General features: G+C 38.6%; 1 protein-coding gene across 1 annotated transcript in view; it reads right to left on the bottom strand.

The window, feature by feature from the left end:
* LOC139466013 (titin-like) overlaps positions 1–18,407 on the bottom strand; it is a 347,974-nt gene that overhangs the window by 24,921 nt on the left and 304,646 nt on the right. The window contains exons 233-249 of the mRNA XM_071248028.1: positions 18,107–18,339; positions 17,264–17,387; positions 17,020–17,155; positions 16,004–16,179; positions 15,338–15,538; positions 14,434–14,629; positions 13,784–13,845; positions 13,409–13,432; positions 11,031–11,393; positions 10,033–10,173; positions 9,316–9,351; positions 8,869–8,992; positions 8,237–8,409; positions 7,343–7,470; positions 2,873–3,032; positions 1,171–1,192; positions 434–578 (exon numbers count right to left, since the gene is read on the bottom strand). Of these exons, the coding sequence (XP_071104129.1) occupies positions 434–578; positions 1,171–1,192; positions 2,873–3,032; positions 7,343–7,470; positions 8,237–8,409; positions 8,869–8,992; positions 9,316–9,351; positions 10,033–10,173; positions 11,031–11,393; positions 13,409–13,432; positions 13,784–13,845; positions 14,434–14,629; positions 15,338–15,538; positions 16,004–16,179; positions 17,020–17,155; positions 17,264–17,387; positions 18,107–18,339 (2,444 nt within the window). The remainder of the gene's footprint in view (positions 1–433; positions 579–1,170; positions 1,193–2,872; positions 3,033–7,342; positions 7,471–8,236; positions 8,410–8,868; positions 8,993–9,315; positions 9,352–10,032; positions 10,174–11,030; positions 11,394–13,408; positions 13,433–13,783; positions 13,846–14,433; positions 14,630–15,337; positions 15,539–16,003; positions 16,180–17,019; positions 17,156–17,263; positions 17,388–18,106; positions 18,340–18,407) is intronic.

Below are 18,407 nucleotides of genomic sequence, written 5' to 3'. Positions count from 1 at the left end.
TTATTGGCTTTATTTTATCATAAAGAAGCTGTGTTGTCACATGCAGTGATGTTTACGACACTCCTACTATTAATACCGGCCCTATTGACACACCCTCCATCACTGTCATCACACTCACATCTAGGCTGATGGACGACCCAGTGTCAGCTCACAAACAATCCCACACAACACGTCACTATCACAACACTTTTGGTATCATAGTCATTTCACAGGAAGATACTTTACTATGGATAATTCAAACAATATAATGATAAAATAATTCAAACAGGCCATGATGATTTTATGGTTGTAACAGTAACAAGCCACAACTAGAAAATTTGAAAATATAGATTATATATCCCACCCCTCAACAATTTTCAAAAAGTGTCTTTATTCCAAGTCTTCATTTAATCCAGACTGAAACTGAATATATTCATCAACATTTCAAAGTTACCTGAGTGTCGGGTATTTCTTCGCCATCTCTGTACCATGTGATTTGAGGTCGAGGGTCGCCACGGACCTGGCACTCTAGGTTCACCATGTCGCCATCACGACAGGACAGGTCCATGAGAGTCTTCACAAACTTGGGTTTCCTCATGCTGGCAACAAACATTCAGCAGTTTCATTCAACAGGTTCATTCAACAGGTTCATTCAATAGGTTCATTCAACAGATTCCTCCAACCCTAGTGACTTTGTTCATGACATCTTTTCTGCCATGTTTCCAAATGTAACACCAAAACCTTCTTCAAATTGTGCTCATGTGGAATCAAACCCAGGACTTCTACATAATCAGTGACCACACTACCTACTTGCCTATGCACTTCCTGTTTTATCATGAATGTTATTGGTCAGAATCCTGACAGAAGACGACTTTGACTGGAATTGTTGAGATGTTTATTATCAATATTATTTTGTTACAAATCTACACATATACATTCACACATATAGCTAATGTACATTCAAATACAAAGAAATTGTAATCCCTGAAAAATTCAGATTCTGATCTTTTTTGCATGAAAAAAGGTCATGCAAACATAACAACACAAGCAAAGGAACTGAAAAAATCTTAATCCTTTACAACATCTTAATCCTTTACAACATCTTAATCCTTTACAACATCTTAATCCTTTACAACATGTAGACATTTTTAAGATCTATCAAATGGATCATTGCTAAAAAAAGGTACTTACTCTTCCTCCATTTCAACAACTTCTGCAACAAAAAATTAATCACAATTACAGCAGCTGTACTATCAATTTGACACATCAAAACAATTTTTGTAACATTCGAAAAATTTCATGATACACAACAAACCAAAGCCTCAAATCCCCAAAACATGAAACTATTGACCAATACCTTCACCTCCCTCCACAACACCGATGGAGACAAGCAACCTACGTGACTCTGCCTCGCAATGATGTCAATAGCACTGTCAGTCCACAAGACCCCATCAATATTCCACCAGCAGAAATAAGCTTAATGTCGACAATCTGTCTTAATCTGGCATATTTACTCTGCGCTCGCGAAAAAAAATCTAGTAATACTTTCTACTGTAATAACTCTAAGTGATTGTCTGACATTTCCAAAGCAATAGATAACTGGATATCAAAAACCTATTAATATTTAAGTGTGTTATACAAGAACTGATTTACTTTCCAATACACTGTGATGCTGCTCTTTGATATTTAGGCCCTGATAGATCAAAGGTTTGTTATGTCTAGGTCCATCAAACAAACAATGCCAACTTGGTTCAATCAGGAGTGAAAACAGTGTCTACTTTTTACACACCTGATAATCGTTGTCTATTAATAATCTGAGTGTTCACTCATGTATTAAAACTGCCATGTAAATTTCCAAGGAACTTTAGAATCATTTGTAGAAAAATTGAACTGTTCAGTGATCTTTGCAGCTTTAACTTTCTTGCAATCTCCTTTGTCTTGTTTGAGCTGCCTCACAACTAGGTTAGACCCGTGACGATTCCGGGATAGAATAGGTCTTAAGCAACCCATGCTTGCTATGAAAGGCGACTATGCTTGTCGTAAAAGGCGACTAAAGGGATCGGGTGGTCAGGCTTGCTGACTTGGTTGATGCATGTCACCGATCCCAATTGCGTGGGTCGACGCTCATGATATCAATCACTGGATTGTCTGGTCCTGAATTGATTATTTACAGACCGCCGTCATATAGCTGGATTATTGCTTAGTGCGGCGTTAAACAACAAACCAACCAACCACAACCAGGTTATGTCGACCATCTACGTGATGTAGAGGATGGTACCTTCCTAAAAAGAGGAAGATCGATGGTTCGATCCCTTACCCTTGTCATACCAAGAGATCTTAAAAGATGCTACTTTTTTTTAACCTGCCTGGCTCGGATTCAGCAAAATGCATCTGAGTGGTATATGCATGTTCAACATGGGCATCATATCTCAGTGGGCTAGACTGTAAAACTGGCATAAATCTGGTCCAAACAAGCAGTCACGCACACACATACACATCGCTGTATAGGTTCAATAATCTTAAATGCAACATTAAACCCTATATCGCTTCATCTCACCGAGATATGTCAGGTTGACAGCTTGTCTGAATAAACAGGCAGCACCCATCATTAACATAGGGTAGATATTTGTTATCATTGTTATTCAAACAAAGGCACCCAAATATTACCTAAAAGCCTACCCAAATTATCACAAACACAATATGTAAACTATTATTATTTTACATTAATAACCAAATCAACATGTTATCATCGTAAACAATGACCATACATACAAAATGCTCTCAGATGTAAAAAAAGGGGGGTGGCCACCCTAGAATCTCGCATCTGGATCTGCAACTGACAACTATTCAATCCTTAAACAAAAAGAGTGATGGAGACAATTCTGTAACTGACCTTCAAGCACCAGCTTGGTCTTCGTGGTGAGAGTTGTCTTGTCAGCCATCTTGGCTACACAGGAGTATGTTCCGAAGTTGGACTTGATGAGGTTCTTCAACTCAAGGGTTTGAGTCCCATCAGGTTCAGAGGTCATCACCGCCTGGTGGCTTTTGTTTACCTGTAACGAGATAATGCAAATGGAGACAGGTAATCCATTAACCTTCATAGATAAGCAAAACAGCACTTATCTTCAATTTCTTATACAGACATGTAATCAAAGTCAATGAGCTGACAATCTCTTGACTATCAATAACATTTTCTTTGGCAGTAGCTAAGACCAAGTACAACGCGAAGTATCTATCTCACTGGCTCAAGCCAAGGCCAGGAGTAGGCCATGATAAATTAATAATTAGCTTGTCATTCATACCCACCAAACACAAACTCACATCACCTTGTTCTAACAGATGAAGGAAATCACAACATACGTGCCTGCGTTTCTTTACCCGACGTACCGTACATAACCGTAGATAAACCAATCTCATAGATAAGCCAAGGTTTTAGCTTGGTCCTTGAGATCTGTAACAAACTCTTATGTGCAGTACATAAGCACGACCCCCAACCTAAAACTACGTCTCATCATGATCCGTCATCGAAAATAGAATATCAACAAATCCTTATTGAATTATGCAAGTTAATCCTGTCGTTACATCATCGGTAATAATGTATCCGACAATACAGATATATAGTAAAACCTGTACTTAAAATAACAGAATATCAGAATATATTATTCTTAGCAAAACAGAAATTTCAGATACTATTGTTTCTGATCATTGCATCAAAATTCTTTTCCGTTGTATTATTGGGTATGTTTTAACGTAATCACCGGTTGATTGGGAGAAAACGTGTACAGCTGATTGCTATTTCCGGCTTAGTTTACTAGAAAATACACACGGTAATCTTCATAAAACAATGCCTGGCAGACCAAGAAATACAATCGAAAGGGTAAATTATCCCGTCTAGTGATGGTTAATCACGATTTTCACATTTTCATGGACAAAATTTGTTATAGCATTGTTCATTCACCTGAAGCGATACAATGTAGTGTTTTTTTTATCCAACAGAAAGAGAGTTCAATGAAAGTGTAACCCTTTCTACAGAATCTTTTTTCTGTCCTCAAAATTTGGCTTATCTACGGTAATACACCATATACATAGTTCAATTAAACATCCATGTTTAATGTCAACCTCCTCCACTGACATTAACATACACAGATATGCTTTGAACAGTTTGTTAAGAAAAATAAAACCCCAAAAATTATTATGCCTCTCCTCTAACTTCAAAAACAGAATAGGATAAGAAGCTAACAACTGAAGACACACATACACATTGCTATTTGAGCAGGACAATCTTTCACGCGATGTTTAACGTGATGTTTAACCCCATATCACCTCCCCTCCCCAGGATATGTCAGATTGACAGCTTGTCAGAATACACAGGCACCGCCCACCACTATTATAGAGTAGATATTTTGTATCATTGTCTTTAAAAGAAGACACCCATATATTTGCTTAAGGAAAAAAGGTGCACTGACAAAACCTACACTGTATAGACTCATCGGTTATCATCAGAAAATAGTTTTAATATAATCTGCCTTTCAATCTTGAAAGTGATCCATCCTAATGGCGTTAAGTTAATCAATCAGAAACATTCTTTATAATGAACTCCAAAGCAGTGGAAACAGCCTAACGAAAGTACAACTGAACATAGCGTATAAACTGCTATGAAAATATTTAACACTCTCAAATGATTCTATAAAAACAAACATGACAATTATAACAGTGATAGTTTGATAATAAGTATCTTTGATTTACTAACTAACTAAAGGTGATTGATATGGGGACCTATACTAACCCATAGGCTTTCCTTGTATTTGAAATATATTTAAGGAAAACAAAAAAATAAATCAAAATGGGCCCACATTCCAAAAACATTCCTGGTGACTAGCCTATACATGACATGAACCCCACTACCTACAATTGTCAAGCATATTCCGACACATCTCTACAAAATGACAAGTTAGGTTAAGGGCCCCCTTGGCCCGCAGGTTCTGCATACCATAGTTTAGTGAGTGAGTGAGTAACATTTTAACATCACATCAGCATTATTTCAGGCTTACAGTGACAAGAACAAGTTTTTATACATACAAATTTAATCAAAGAGCAAACTTTTTCGAAATTGTAATTAAAGTTATCCGACAGTTTATATAAAAGTGATCCTGACTTTGCAACACTTACATTTTTGGAACATATAACATTAAATTTACATGTATGGCTGAAATGTGTCAAAAAGGTTGATTTTATTAGTTTTTAGGAAGTATTTTGAATTTTTTTTTTATCCAAGCCAATTTTCTTGGGAGACCTGATAATGACAGTACAAACATACAAAAAAAATCATCTTATGTCATACTTTGAATCTGCATTTTTTCATTCACATTAGTCCAAAACTTGCAAGTGTAAGTAAAAAATACCAGTTGTCAACCATTTGAACATGTCTGATAACTTTCAAACCAACATTGTAAGCTTTCGATTATATTAAAATTTAACATTTCCAGTGGACTAGCTTAATGTCACCTCAATATTCAGTTCAGAGGAAGACCTACCTGAATCTGTATGTAGATATTCTCTATTGCACCGTTTCCTATCAAGTATACAAATATATACCCAATCTACTCCCTAACAACTGCCATAAATTTGATGACAACAGGGATTTGCTTGTGAACTTGTGACATGCATTTCCTGCCACAGGGGATTGTCACAGTGCGTCAGGTGGGAATTCATTTATGATCATACACACAATAGTAACACACTCTCAAATCAGTTAGCAGTCACCTTTTAACCCAACCATTGATAGCAAATAAATCTCCCCAGCCAATTTGTAATGCTTCAATGAATATGGACTGTCTTGAAAAACAGGATTTCTGATTTTATCTCGAAAACAACCTGTGGACTGAAGTGAAGGACAATATATGACGTACATTGACTGCATGATCTAAAAGCATGAATATGTTATATATACTGACCAAAAAAGGTTGGGATCATGACTAGTTTGGGGGATATTTTTTTTAATTGTGTGCTAAGTCCTTTCAGTACAAATAATATTCGCTAAAATATTCATGATTCCAAACCTCTTTTGATCAGTATATAACATGTCAATGAAAATGTATTCTTGCTAAGGGTAAATATTTCCTTGGATATTAAAAACTACATTTATAACAAAATACAAATATCAAAAGTAAAATATATATAAACAAATTTTAATATAGGACTTAATTCATGTAATCTAAACAAATACCAGTAATTCATATGACATTAATCTCTACCTCTACCATAGTTTATGCATAACGTAAACAAAAAAATATTTTTCCCCAATGCATCATTCTCATCATGTTTTGTCCTTTCATCTGCAGATATTATTATTATTATTATACATGATTACACGCTGAAGATACAAATAAACAAGGGACACAGTAAACCCAGACACGAATTAATGACAAGACACAAAGTAATTATTAGTCAGCCTCAACAAACCTTATCCCCTGATCTCAGCAGTAGATGTGCATAACATGAGTGACTGCACAGTGTGCGTTGTACCCACTGTTTGTGAATACCCATGTTTACCCAGGGAGGGCCTGCTACACAGGTAAGAGGCACACAACACACTTATCATACAGTCTTGTGTCACCATTGCACAATACACACACACACACACATTCTGCTGTTCTCGCGCGGGGACAACTGCCGCTTGGGTTCATCAGTGTTAGTTCAGGAGTTCAAAGAGACTGACGGTATACTGAGTATTGTTGCACCACAATTCGTATATTGTATGAGTAACAAAGAAATATGTGTTACTGAAGATAAAATATGTTTGAAGTAGATTCTTTTTTGTAGGTCAGTGAAAATGATTACAATGTTCAACTGAATGAAAGTATTTGACAGACACTTCGACAGGTGCAAGGTAACAACCCATTACGGAGTATAGTCCTGTGTTCCTCAATCTAATGTGGACCCGTGAAGAATAGAATAGGTCTTCAGCAATCCCTGCTTGCCGTAAAAAGCAACTATGCTTGTCATAAGAGGCAACAAATGGGATCGGGTGTTCAAGCTCGCTGACTTGGTTCATGCATGTCATCGTATCCCAATAAAGCAGACCGGTGCTCATGACGTCAATCACTGGATTGTCTGGTCCAGAGTAGATTATTTACAGACTGCCGTCATATAGCTGGAATATTGCTAAGTGCAGCATTAAACAAAAAAAACAAAACAGTTCAAGCTTTCCATTCTGAAACTTGAACAATATCTCCACATTTGCACAAAAGATACATTTCCTTTCCAAATAAAAGTGTGGCCACTAAAACAACTGCTGACACAGCAGTTTGTTGTAATACCAAATCCTAACACCACAAACATCTGGTGACAGAAGAGTACATACCTTCTTGCCATTGAGTTCCCAGTGGACGTCCTTGACCCCCTGGGGGGTGCCACAGGTCAGGGTGGCACTGTCCCCCTTGGAGGCGGAGACTTCTGCCGGCAACTCGGTAGCAAACTTGGTGGCCAGAACTGGGGATAAACAAGAGGAGGTGATGGGTCCGTGACATCATAGAGGCTTTGACCATATTTCCGACCAAATCTGGCCGGTCATTTTGTAAACAAAACATTTGTCATAAATTTAATATAAAATGTCACATCAGAGAATATAACCAGTCTCAATTATCCGCCGAAACCGTTTCTATTTGGCATAACAGGCAAAATAGTGATCACATTTCTATGAATCAATCCCTGAAGAGTGGCGCTTCTGTCTAAATGTCAGATATTGACAACAATTAATCATTTACCGTATTCAACGTTATAAGCGCCCAGGGCGCTCTCAAAATTATAAATAGGGGCTCTTATTAGAATATAATTTTGGTGAAAGCGTAGAAAGATCATAAATTTCATGGTTTACGCTGACAAGTATGTGCGTATTATACACGACAGATATATTTTTCTAGAATTTAATTGCCCGTAGTTAAGGGTGCATATAACACAAGAGTGAGTATTATACACGAATAAATAAGTCTTGGGTACATTGATCAATTGGAAGGGGGGCTAATTGGGATTGTTCACTTGCCAATATATTAGCAAATATCACCGTGGGCGCTTATTAGAGCGGAGCGCTTATTATGTCGAATACGGTAATCATTTAAACAAAATCATTTTATGTCATAACTGCCAGATCCATGTCATGAGTAGTTGAGTGAGCTTGGTTTAACACAATACATAATTCACACGAACTTTTCAGGCTACGATATAACAGTGCGTCCTCATTCATGTTTCACCATCTCACCTTGTATGGTGAGACGAGCAGCACAAGACTTGGTGCCAGCATCGGATGTTGCCGTGGCGACATATTGTCCTTCATCAGACTTCACAATGGCAGATATTCTCAATTGGTGCTTGTTGCCCTTGGCAACGATTCTCAGACAGTCATTGGGTGTTACAGGTTTGCCGTCCTTGAACCTGATGACAACAAATACTTATGTTTAAACCAACCTAACGCGAATTTGAACACATTAATTAGTTTCCAAAACAATACTGTCTTTCCTGTACTAAATATCGATATTTGTCTAGGCAATATAGGACAAAATTCAGCCATTCTGGTAATAATAAGTCTATGCACATATGTTTTTCGAAAGAGACAACTAACAGAATCGGGTGTTCAGGCTCACTGATTCCGTTTGGGTGCATGTCATCGTATCCCAACTGTGTATATCGTTGCTCATGATGTCAATCACTGGATTGTCTGGTCCAGACTCAATTACTTACAGATCACTATCATATAGCTGGAATATGTGTGGTGTTAAACAACTAACAAGGAAACAAAAGCAAACAAAAACAATGCTAAAACCAATGTGAATTTAAAAAAATAAGGATTTCAAAAGTTTGGCCAAAACTACTTTGAAAGTTTTGACATCTTACCATGCAACCTCTGGGGTTGGCTTGCCGGTGACACTGCACTCAAACACAGCCTCACTCCCTGCTGGGAGGGTCAGGTCACTGGGGGTGCTTGTGAAGTTTGGTGCCTCCTTCCCTGAGTCATCAGCTACAGTGAACAGGTTACAGGTGCAAACATACAGGTGAGAATCACAAATGGAACAAGTCATTAAGGATTATTTATTAAGAAGCTGGTGTAACAAAATAATGTTATTAACATCATCAACATTTTGTTATAGGTTCAGATCAATGTTAATTTCTCTTGGAAGAATAACATGATTAGTTAAATTTAGTCTTTGATTAAAAATGGTTGCTGGTGAAGTATGACATCACTGTTTTATTCAAAATGATTATAGTTAATGAGGTAAATATAACAGGATCAGTTATATTTCAAATAAATAAATATAAAAGTCAATCAATTGGGGGCCATACCAGGAAGGGACGTTGTAGCTTTGACTTCATCAGAATCTGTGGAGAGAAGGGTCAAGGTTGTGCAAGGTCAGGGTCACAGCAAAACAGGGGCACGTGTGCATTGGATGGATGTCACGGATATCAATATAGAAAATAGAATATTGATCCCGGGGAAACTGAGTGATTAAGCCAAGTTAAAGAGATAGTTTTATGAACATACTTACGAATTCATTATGATTGTTATAAATGTTGTTTCATTGTTATTGTTATAAACATTGTTATCAAGTGGATATTATCATTTCTGTTATGTATGTATCAGTTTATTATTAGAACATCATATTGATTAATCATTACTGAAATAAAATCAATATAATCTTATATATTCAAGCATTTAATGTTTAAAAAATGTTACCTTAAAAAATGATTATTACTTTTCCTCATGTTACTTTGAAAATAATAACATAAACTATATCACACAAAGGAAAAAGATAGACATGTCTAACACTATGCTAAAAGATAAGCAACTTGATACATGGTCACACACTAAAGATCTATTGAGAATAAAGAGTACACAGGCTAACTTCCTCTAGACACACTGCATCATGGGATAGATGTGACCTTACACAAGGTCACTTTAGTAGCCAGACACACTTATATATGTGAAAGTCAGATATTGCATAGGGCATAGTTCGTAGAATCTTGGGAAAGGAGAGCACATAAGACTATGAGACTATGTACCTTGAATAGTAACTGTGCACTGACAGGCTGTGGAACCGAGGGCATTGACGGCAACACATTTGTACACTCCGCTGTCGGAGATCTCAGTGTCGTAGATTTCTAGGTTGTGGCAGCCAGCGTCAAAGAAGATTTCATATTTGTCTGAATGAAAACATACAAGTTATTGTCACCGATACTACATCAGTGGAGACAGGAAGTGAGAGTATCACAGCGTTATGACAGAAACTGATGTGTCACATCTGGAGCAGGCAAACAAGTGGTTGATAGTGTGAGCATCAAGCCATGCTAACACATAGGAAATTACAAACACAGCTGAAATTGGTCTTAGTATCAGAGTCCTATGTGATTATCTAATTCATCGCAGCTTCCATTTCAGATGTAGCAATATTGGGCACAAATGAATATATGTGACACATAACCAAAGACAGAAAACAGTGGTCTCCCTGTTCAGGAAACCATGGAGATTTTTTGCGAGATCAGAATTTGTGAAAAGAAACTAGAACCATCACCATTTGCACCCAAATTAGAATATATGTATACATTAATATTTGCAATAAGGCAAATTATTATTATTTTTTTTAATGACTCACCCTACAAAAAAGACAGATACTTTACAAAACCTGCTGTCAGACATCTTCTAACCTAACACTTATGTCCCAATTATTTGAACATGATATGATGGCATAAAAAGATGGAGAAGAAATTATGAAGACAAATATGCATTTTGAGAGAATTTTGTGAAGTGTCGGCGTCACTGGTTCAGTAGTTTCTGAGGAGATGTTTCCAGCAGACACCATATACCAGACATACAAACTGGCCATAACATAATCTTACTTGACTGAATGGCAAGAACGGCATGAAATAATGGTATATAGTATGCTTGTAAAGTATCCAGTGGGTTAATTCATCCCATCATGTCAACTGATTCCTGAACATCTGATGCTCTTCTCCTTACTGGTATACTGACTTAAACCAAGAAAAACTGCATCAGCACCCACCTCCTTGTGTGATTTCCTTCCCATCCTTGAACCACGTGATATCAGCCACAGGGTCGTCAATCACGGAGGTCACGAGGTTCACAAGGCTGTCGACTGGTGCCTTGACATCGGTCAGTTTCTTCTCAAAGACAGGAGGACTTCCTGTTGCAGCAGACACCTGCGGAGATGACGGGGCAGCGAGTCTGCCCATGTCAACAAATCCTCCCACGAAGCCTTCTTCTTCCAGACCCTTCTTGGCCTGGTCTGCACCCTCGTCGGAGTATTGGACAAGGTCGATGCCACCACGGAGGATGCAGTCCAGTTGGACATCCACGCCCTCCATGACGTCAATCCTGGGTGGCAGATGTTTGATGAAGAAAGGTGCTGGAACAGTGATGGTCAAATGTCACTCAGAGTCCTGTGTTTCAAAACCCAGTTCCAGAAGATTCTTAACACTATGAATAATCCAGGGTGAAGTTTGAATATAAATCTATGAAAGACACAATGTTAAGATTTCATTCTGGACCTTGGGCTGGGGTCTTAGTGCTATGATGATCTACGTCTGTGTTCGAGATCGGGAGTATGATCATCTTTGGGATGAACTCTCTTTGTGGAATTGGGCCCTGGACCCCATTCTACAAATCAATCTTAGCCTACGATTGTCGCTAGTCTATGTTAAAGTATGGGAGCGCTAAGATTGCTTTGAGAAACAGGGCCAGGGCAAATCTTAGCACTATGACTGTCATAAGTCTATGTCACATCAGTTATGACTAAAAAGTAAGATCATTCTGGAGGACGCTGTGCAAATTTCTGATTAGACTTGACATAACTTTGTGGAATTGAGCCTTAAAGAACACACTGTGTTCACTGTAATTAAAAACTGACACCATAATTGACCACGTCTGAGACTATGAAATAATTAAACAATCAAATAAAAATCTCTACAGATTGCAGAGGTTACATGAATGATACACAGAAATTAAGAAAAATATCAGAATATGTCATATCATAACCATACGTATGTATGAGTGAGTGAGTAAGTTGGGTTTGATGCCGCTTTTAACAGTATTCCAGTTATATATTTTCAGAAAATAATAATGATTTAATTCAATGATTAAATGCTTATTTTCATGGGTAAAAATATTTGATAACAGTGCTCATAAAATCAGGTGATTAATGCTTAGATTATTGATACATAATGATATTGATAGATTATGTATACAGATAATAGAATTATTTGCAATAAAGTATTGGTAAATAAGTTAGTAAATGAGAAATAGTATCCATTAGTTCTAAAAGAAATCATTACTAATACAGAGTTCATTATTTATTTGATTATTAATTAAATAATCTGATGACAGTCAAAGATGTGCATAGAGTACAAAATAATACTTTGTTAGAGAACATGCAAAGTGTATAGTGCTTGGACATCTGAAATGAAACACATCTGAGTTTAAAAGGTTAGGAAAGACCAAATAATTTTTCCCTTGTATTACGGATTTAGCATCCCACTTGCAGGACACGAGGAACAATCCATAAAAACAAGCAAAAAGAAGTTTGGCCTTTGTAGGGAAATAAGTAATTCTGAAGTTGGGTTCTTGTATAACATAGAAAGGTTTACCATATTTTCTTGACAATAGTGCGCACACAAGCATAATGCATGGCCCCCTTAAGGCAGAGGGAGTATTTCAGAGAGAAAAAGATTTTTCGAAAATTATGTGCAGTAAAAACTACATCGTATCCCTTCAGGTAAGTGAGTGAGTGAGTGAGTATCGTTTTATGCTGCTTTTAGCAATATTCCAGCAACATCACGGCATGGGTCACCTTGTCGGGAATCGAACCCGGGTCTTCGGTGTGACGAGCAAACGCTTTAACCACTATGCTACCCGACCGCCCCCCCACTTCAGGTGAACAAACAGGTACTAACAAACTTGGTCAATAAGAATGTGAAATGTGCAATAAATTATCACTAGACATGATGATTTACCATTGAAGATGTATTTCTTGTTCTGCTAGGCATTGTCCTATATGCAGAGATAAAGATAACTGTATGTATTTTCTCGTAAACTAAGCCGGAAATAACATTCAGCTATATATACATGTCAGTACGGATTTGCTCACCTGGTATTGCCAATGCTACATGCTCACAGTAATGTACTTGCATGGGGAAAACACATCAAAACTCATTGTAGTCATGTATCATACATCACTCAGCTGTATTTTGAGGAAAATATTGTGCACTATTCTCAAGAAAATACGACAAATGTCGATTAAATATTGTGAGGTAACTGGTATACTGTCAGACAGAGAGAGAGAGAGAGTTAACCAGAGTGATATGGTTAGACATATTAACTAGACTACAACATTGTTAGGTGCTAGGAAGATCTACATATTTATACCTTGTGGGGGTTTGCTGGTTCCATCTGCGAAGATCAACAGGCAATGTTCCAATAAATTCTATTTACCCATTGCAGACATAAAAGGTCTTTAAGCCACTATTAGCAATATTACCGCTATTGCAGACCATGGACACCAAGAATGGCCTTCACATATTGTGAAGAATCGAACCTGGGTCTTAAGCGTTATGGGCAACCCTTTAACCATGAGGCTACCTCATCACCTCTTATCACACATGAATTGTTGGATGTGGTTTCAGATTTTCAACCATGACCATATCGCTCTGTACTGCTGTTGAAGGTAATATTTGTACTTAAGTCTGTACCTAAGTCTGTACTCAAGTCTGTAATCGATGTTAACATTATGAATGTACCCACCTCTTCTGAGTTCAACAGGTGCACGATCTCTGGGTGTGTACACAGGCTCAACGTACTCCTCACTGAAAAATACAACAATATTTGCAAGCATTAACTAACCCCTAGTTTTGAAACTATTAGTCTTACTAGGAAGAACTTTATGTAAATCAGTTTGGATGTATGCCACTTTGAACAGATGTTCAGTTATATCAAGCGTGTCGGCTTAATATGGGAGGAAAGCCGGTCATAGATGTTTACCACTTTGGTGAAATCATTGTCCACAGGTATGGTGCTGACAAACCAAGGAGCCTTATTCGGGCAAATCTGGGATTCAAACCCAGGACTAGAGGAAGCTAGCACTCATAACAGATGCATACAGTGCTCCATAATCATTTTTAATGAAATGAAATTCAATAAACTAAAACTAAACAATCAAACGGATATTAAAAGTTGAAATTTCATTCAAATTAATTGAACATTTTCTTATGGAAAGCAACCTCTTTTTTTTGGATTCACATTGCATGCTGGCTATACTGCTTGCCCCTTATCAGGTATTTTAGTCAATAAAGTTATATCCCCCCAAAACACATCTTGTCTTTATGTTTTACCAACTTGTAAATGCCAAGCAAACACTTCATTTCCCTTTAGTTTTAAACACAAAGTACACTGACCTTTCTGGGTCTCTGAGATTAACCTTGACAAAGCAGGATGTTTCCACAGAGCCAAAGACATTTGTTGCCCGGACGATGTACTCTCCGGAGTCAATGGTCATGGCAGATGGGATCTCCATTGTGTGCAGTGTTGCACACATCATAATGCGGTGCCGCTCGCCGTACGACAGCTCGCGGACATTCTTGTGCCAGGATACTGGAGGAAAGGAACTCAAAATAAAACCTCATTCCTATGTCTGTTTTAAGGCTGTCAGCATCAGAAACAATCATGTATGAATGAATGAGTTAGCGAGTTAAGATTTAAAGTCACAGCAATATTTCAGCAATATGACTTGTTCTACATTTATGTCATATAAAACTTGCAATTTGTTCCATATCATATCCTATAAAAACTGGGGGTAATTAAGATTTAAAGTCACAACAATATTTCAGCAATATGACTTGTTCTACATTTATGTCATATAAAACTTGCAATTTGTTCCATATCATATCCTATAAAACTGGGGGTATTAAAAATACATAATGTTGTGTAAAGTTAAGAAAGTGGATTGCCAATATGAGATCATAACCTGAAAAATATATATATATATATATAGGACGTCAAGGCTGTACGTGACCCGTGAAGATCCGGGGTGGAATAGGTCTTCAGCAACCCATGCCTGCCGTAAAAGGCGACTATGCTTGTCGTAAGAGGCAACCAACGGGATCGGGTGGTCAGGCTCGCTGACTTGGTTGATGCATGTCATCGTATCCCAATTGCGTGGATCGATGGTCATGTTGTCAATCACTAGATTGTCTGGTCCAGACTTGATTACCTGCAGACCGCCATCATCTAGCTGGAATATTGCTGAGTGCAGCGTCAAACAACAAACAAACGAGGCTGTACGTGAAGTAATGCACTTACCGACAGGCGTGGGGAATCCCTCGACAGCACAGTCAAGGCGGAGCTTCTGTCCTTCGGTGACCTCCACCTGTCTGGGCAGCATGATGGAGAAGTATGGTGGTCGGCCAGGCTCTGTGATACGCTGCAGGGGGTCGAACTCGACGTCAGGGCCATAGCCCAGACGCATCAACTCATCCTGCGATGGTGGTGAGGGAGATTTTTCTGGAAAGAGGGTAAAATAAGGACTCATTGCAAATTAAAGTTCTCTTTGACTAAATGGTTGGATGAATATTATGGCGTTGGACTATTAACTTTTTTATTAAGATATTATTTTAGGGTGAGGTGGTGGTACTTTGAATACAGAACCACAAACAAATATTGTATGGATTGTGAAATATAATCATTTTCATTGAACACTATTACTTCCACCTGCCTGCTTACAAATTTCAGTCATTTGAATCCATATCAATTTCAAAGATAAATATTGTTTTGAATTCTTGTTCAAATAACAATCATTATAAGAAAGCAAGTAACTCATTGATATTTAACTCGAGGAATCGAGTACCACTTTCATTACACACGTTTCTTCACCCTACCAATCATACACTGAAGATATGACACTAATTCTAATTAAACCATTGTGATGATGTCACATTAATGTTGATGCAGTTGGAACTGCCAACTCACCAATGACTCTGAGTGACCCGGAGCACTTGCAGCGGCCAGCCAGACTGTAGGCCACACATACATACAGCCCAGAGTCTGAAAGACGGGCATTCTTCACAACAAGACGAGCCTTGCCGTCCTCGTCCGACTCGATGTTGATTCTGGAACTGCTGAAGACTTCTCTCACATCCTTTTGCCTGGCATTCACAAAGTGGAAAATTAATATTAGTGTGAAAATTTGGTACATCCAAGGAAAATAATTGGTCAAATATTTGAAGAAAAGCTTAAGTGTTCAGGATGTCCTTTCGACTGGCCCCCTTCAACTTAAACAAGCAGACAGACAGTGGCTGATTTTTTGTAGGCTGCGATTGGATGACTGCTAAACAGCATTCGTTGGCTCTTGGAATCAAATGACAACAAATAGTGGAACAATAAATACCAAATCATCAGCATCAGCATCAGCATCAGCATCAACAGCAACATCAGCAGCAACTTTGTTATAATTTATATGGCCCCAAACAATCTTTCAAGGTGTAGAGTGAGTGAGTGAGTGAGTTGGGTTTAACGCCTCTTTTAACAGTATTCCTGTTATATTGCGCCATGTCAGCTTAATGTGGGAGGAAAGCCCAAAGTGATGCAGGTCTCAGACGTTTACCACTTCGGTGAAACCCACGAGCACGTGTATGGTGCTGACAAACCTAGAAACATAATTGGGGCGAACCGGGATTCGAACCCACAATCATAGGTTTCTGGCATGCCCAAGGGACGCAACTCTGCACAACAAATCACGGCGCCTTAGACGACTTGGCCACCCGTGGCCCCAGGTGTAGAGTGAGTAAGTACATTAAACATCACACCGAGGTGTAGACATGTGGCCATGTTTATTTAGGTTCATAATTAATGTTAACTATAACCAGATACTGTACAGAATGTACCACATCTTTTGGGCCCCATCATCTGTTGACAAAACGTGCTAAGCTTGCTGCATGAGCCAACAGTGTAACCAATTCCTTGTCCAATGTACTATTGTGTCTTACCATTTGAATGAGGGTGATGGTTTGCCAGTGGCGGTGCACTCAAACACTGCATCCTCTCCCTCCCTGATGCAGATGTCACCCAGGGGGTTCAGGAAACGGGGTCGCTGGTCAAACTCGGGGGACATACGATCCAGGCCTGGGGTAAAATAATGAAGGTATTGTCAATACAGTTATGTCGAAAAAGATTACTTTTGTACTTGCATTTTAATGAAAGTATTACATAGATAAAGGGTTGAGTACATACACTGCACATCAAGACTGGCACTGCAGGTGACGGTGCCCTCGCAGTTGGAGGCTTCGCAGGTGTAGCAGCCGCTGTCGGATGTTGCCGTCCTCAGGATCTCCAGGGACAGCAGGCCGTAGTTGTTCTGTAAACACCAGGAGAAATTATAGTTCCTCCACACAGTCTTCTAAAGCCACATACAAGTTAACAGTCAGTGCTATCTCCGTTATGATGGAGTGTCAATGGATTGTCTCCATGCTATGCTACTGAAAGTGGAAGAATTTCCTTCATGCTAAGCCAAAATCAGCATCCATTGTGTCCATCTGATACCCATTAGGCTTCAGGGACTTCAGGGGTCCTATTCTGCTCCAGGAGTCCCACTTCATGTAATATATTACCCAGACCTAAAATGATTTAGTGTAATAACTTTACAATATTGGAGCATTTTAGAGATTCTTAAAGCTGGTTGGTCAGTTAAAGCCATGTGACATACAATCCTGTGAACAACCCAATATGATGTCATCACTTGTTCATGACATCACAGATTGATAACAACTGGTAAACTTCATTAACATTTGTTTGTAGAGTTTACATGTGTTGCTAATGTAGAGAATAACCTACTGAAAACACACAATACTCCATGCCCAATAACTGAATGATGAAAGACAGATTCATTCACTTAGGACAGATAATCTGAAGGTCCTCTTGGTTCACTGGTTGTTCTCCACAGATAACAAATCTACTTGATGTCTAGCCACAGTCAGCAATATTCCAGTTATATTAAAGCAATAACCAAATCTAAAATCAGAACATCTTCTGCCTGGTATCTCCGCAATGTTTCCTGAATAACAAGATGTCACTTACCAGGATGGTGTATCTGGTCATGTCGGTGATGTCCTGGCCATCCTTGTACCACTTGATGGTGGGGTCAGGGATGCCAGTGACGGAGCAGGCCAGTCTCACATGGCTGTTCTCCAGGACAGACTTGTTCCGGAGCTTCACAGTGAAGTCTGGCGCCATCTGGAATCGGTATTGTTTTGTCGGCGCTGCAGTCACTCTGGTGGTGTCCTCTCTCTGGATCTCTTGATCAGACACCTCTGCAATACAAGATTCACTAAATCATTTCCATGCTTCATTTTTTACCCTGGTTTAGTGTATCACTAGC

This window comes from Haliotis cracherodii, unplaced genomic scaffold (genome assembly GCF_022045235.1).
Source record: "Haliotis cracherodii isolate W230 unplaced genomic scaffold, xgHalCrac1.p SCAF_18, whole genome shotgun sequence".
Classification (NCBI taxonomy): Eukaryota; Metazoa; Mollusca; class Gastropoda; order Lepetellida; family Haliotidae; genus Haliotis; species Haliotis cracherodii.
This window is presented reverse-complemented; position numbering and strand designations above follow the sequence as displayed.